This window comes from Ictalurus furcatus, chromosome 22 (genome assembly GCF_023375685.1).
Source record: "Ictalurus furcatus strain D&B chromosome 22, Billie_1.0, whole genome shotgun sequence".
Lineage (NCBI taxonomy): Eukaryota > Metazoa > Chordata > Actinopteri > Siluriformes > Ictaluridae > Ictalurus > Ictalurus furcatus.
In genome coordinates this window covers 1863295-1865864 of record NC_071276.1, presented here as the reverse complement: position 1 = coordinate 1865864, position 2570 = coordinate 1863295, and the positions used below count along the sequence as shown (strand labels likewise).

The window sequence follows — 2570 nt, the reverse complement described above, 5'->3', positions numbered from 1 at the left end:
GTAGTCCAATGTTTGAACCACTGAGCTACCACAGCCTGTTTTTGTTAAGAATGGATATTTTCACAATTTCTGTAATCCACAATGTGTTATATTTCAGTTGTTAATCCTCTAATTTATTATTTATTATTACCAGGTACCTTTACTGTAAGTTCACCTAACTCACTAATAAGCCTGTGAGGTGATACAGAAGGACTTTAAAAACTTATCTGCCTTCATTTTGGAAGATGAGTGTCAAGTATATCTATAATGATGTTATAATTAACTAACTAACATTAATCGGGTAATTTATCTCCTGTCACAATCACAGCTTTTTAAAAATAAATAAATAAATAAATAAATAAGGCAAATCAGTTCAATCGTTTTGTTAAATATTTTTATTTACATAGATATTAAATTAATGAACATATACGAGTCATCACAAAATAAAGCATAAGAAAATATATTTCCTACTGAAGGTTCTCCTCAGTCCCTAAAAGCAAGCCATTATATTCCTTTTTAAGCTATACATCATAGCGTCATCATTTTATCACATTTTTATGTCATTTGTTAACAACTGTCACTTCAGACATGGGAACAATAGTAGAAACTCTGGAAAAATAAGAATAACCCTGTAATTATGAAAAGGGAATGTTTAAATAAAAATAATCATTAGTTGTATCTGCAATGTACTTGTATATTTCCTAAGAATATTTTAATTGTGTTAAATACAACAATTGCTTTGGTCTACAATGATCTCCACGTGTTTTTGTCCCATCAGCCTCCACGCAGACGGAGGGTCATGTGAATGGTGCTTCCAGAAACAATGTTGTAATCCTGCAGCTTCCTGCCAGAGTCGAGCTGTCGGCCTTCGTAGATCAGCCGCTGCTGGTCCACTGGTGTTCGTTCTTTCTGGTAGATCTTCCTCATCAACTGATCGACGGTCTCATCGTCAGTGACGTCATATGTTTTCGTCTGGCCCTTCTCATTCTTCACAAACACCTGAAACGGTGCGGGGGTCGTGCAGATCAGCAGCATCACTTTTGATCCTGACCTCAGGCCGTAATCGCCCACGGTCTTCTGGTCCTGGTCCAGCTGCAAGATTTGTCCATTAGTGATGGAAAGCTTCAGCTGTGAAGGTCTTGCTTTAAAGCGTGGGGCAATTTCTCTCTTGAGTTCACCAACTGTGGCATTTGGATTCACGTGCACGTTATGCGTTTGTCCGCTCAGGAGTGTGATGATGAGCTCCATCATATCAATTTTTTAATGACCTGAGTAAAGAAACAGCAGATTAATGGTATTTAAATGGACTGAAGTTACAAGGCTAATAAAAGCTTAGCATAATGCTAACTACATTCATTAATCATCACATCTGCTACAACATTATTTCAAAAGTAATACCAATAACATTCTATGCAACAGAAACAGGAAGTGATGTTAAAATGTAACTAGATCAACCAAATCACATAATTCTGGATCCAGAATGGCTGCCAGCAGAGTTTATAGCTACGTCATTTGCTCCTTACAAGTAAAGTGCACTTTCAGAAGAAAAAAAAACAACAAAAAAAACATTATGTTACTAAACTCTACCCTTCCTTGTCGGCTAGGATGGTTTCCCTTAAGATATTTTCACTCGGTGATGGCACGGGCTCACACTTATCTGTCATTCAGTGTAAAATTCCCCAAACCAGCCTTTAGACATGTTGCTTGTTTAATAAATTTTAAGACCTGATCTGCTCCAGTTATATGATGGTTTGTTTTCATCATTCACAACATTTCGAATCAACACCTGTAGCATTCTAGCAAGATTTTTAAATGGCTTGTGTTTATAGTGTTCCTGAGGTCTAATATACTCTATACTACTGCATCTCACTTTGACAGCAGCACCTGATCTCTGAACACAAACATGTTGGCTGTGTTACCCAAAGCTCACCAAACACTAAGAAAATTCTATATGTTGCTAAATTTCGACTGAATATACAAATGATGTTTACATTAAAAAAAAACACAGATACTGTCATATTTACTTTATAGACTATTTTTCCATTATTTGAAATCTTATTAACTTTATTTTGCTGATTATTTTTGATTAATATTATTTAAGAACACATTATTTGAAAATAAGTTAAACTTACCTTTTAAATGTCGTATACGTCCTAAAAAGGCTTTTTTTTCCTCTTTGGGTTCTCGCCAAACAGACAAAAAACCACACAATCCTCTTCTCCAGCTGACTACAGGCTATTATATACGGTAGTGTAACCGCCACGCCCCCTATTCACACAACCAATAGGAAATGAGCGTGAGAGCTCACGCACGCCAGCACGCCCCGCCCCTCTGATAAGTTTTGTTTCCCAAGTATTTATAGTTACTTTCGTTTCCTTTCGCTTTCCGGACGTCAGCTGAGGCAGAAACACAACACATCCATGCACATTGTGTGTTGACATTTTTCTCTCACTATCTCAGTATCGGTGATCATTTAACTGGACTTTCCTGTTTCGGACTGCACAGCTTTATTCTCATTATGTTCAGTAATAATAAAACTACATCCATCCATCCATCCATTTCTTTCCTGCTTATCCGACTGGGTCACGGGG

At 36.9% G+C, this 2570-nt stretch overlaps 1 protein-coding gene across 1 annotated transcript; it reads right to left on the bottom strand.

The window, feature by feature from the left end:
- Positions 1–365: 365 nt before the first annotated feature.
- Positions 366–2214, bottom strand: LOC128598904 (polyubiquitin-like). The gene is made up of 2 exons (XM_053610110.1): positions 2112–2214; positions 366–1247 (listed from the first exon to the last, which is right to left on the bottom strand). The coding sequence occupies exon 2, from the start codon at positions 1228–1230 to the stop codon at positions 754–756; it is 477 nt and encodes a 158-aa protein (XP_053466085.1). The 5' UTR covers positions 1231–1247; positions 2112–2214; the 3' UTR covers positions 366–753.
- Between the last annotated feature and the right edge of the window lie 356 nt (positions 2215–2570).

What these genes read in the sequence shown, in the direction of transcription:
- LOC128598904 (XM_053610110.1), bottom strand. Translation starts at nt 1,230, where the DNA reads ATGATGGAGCTCATCATCACACTCCTGAGCGGACAAACGCATAACGTG.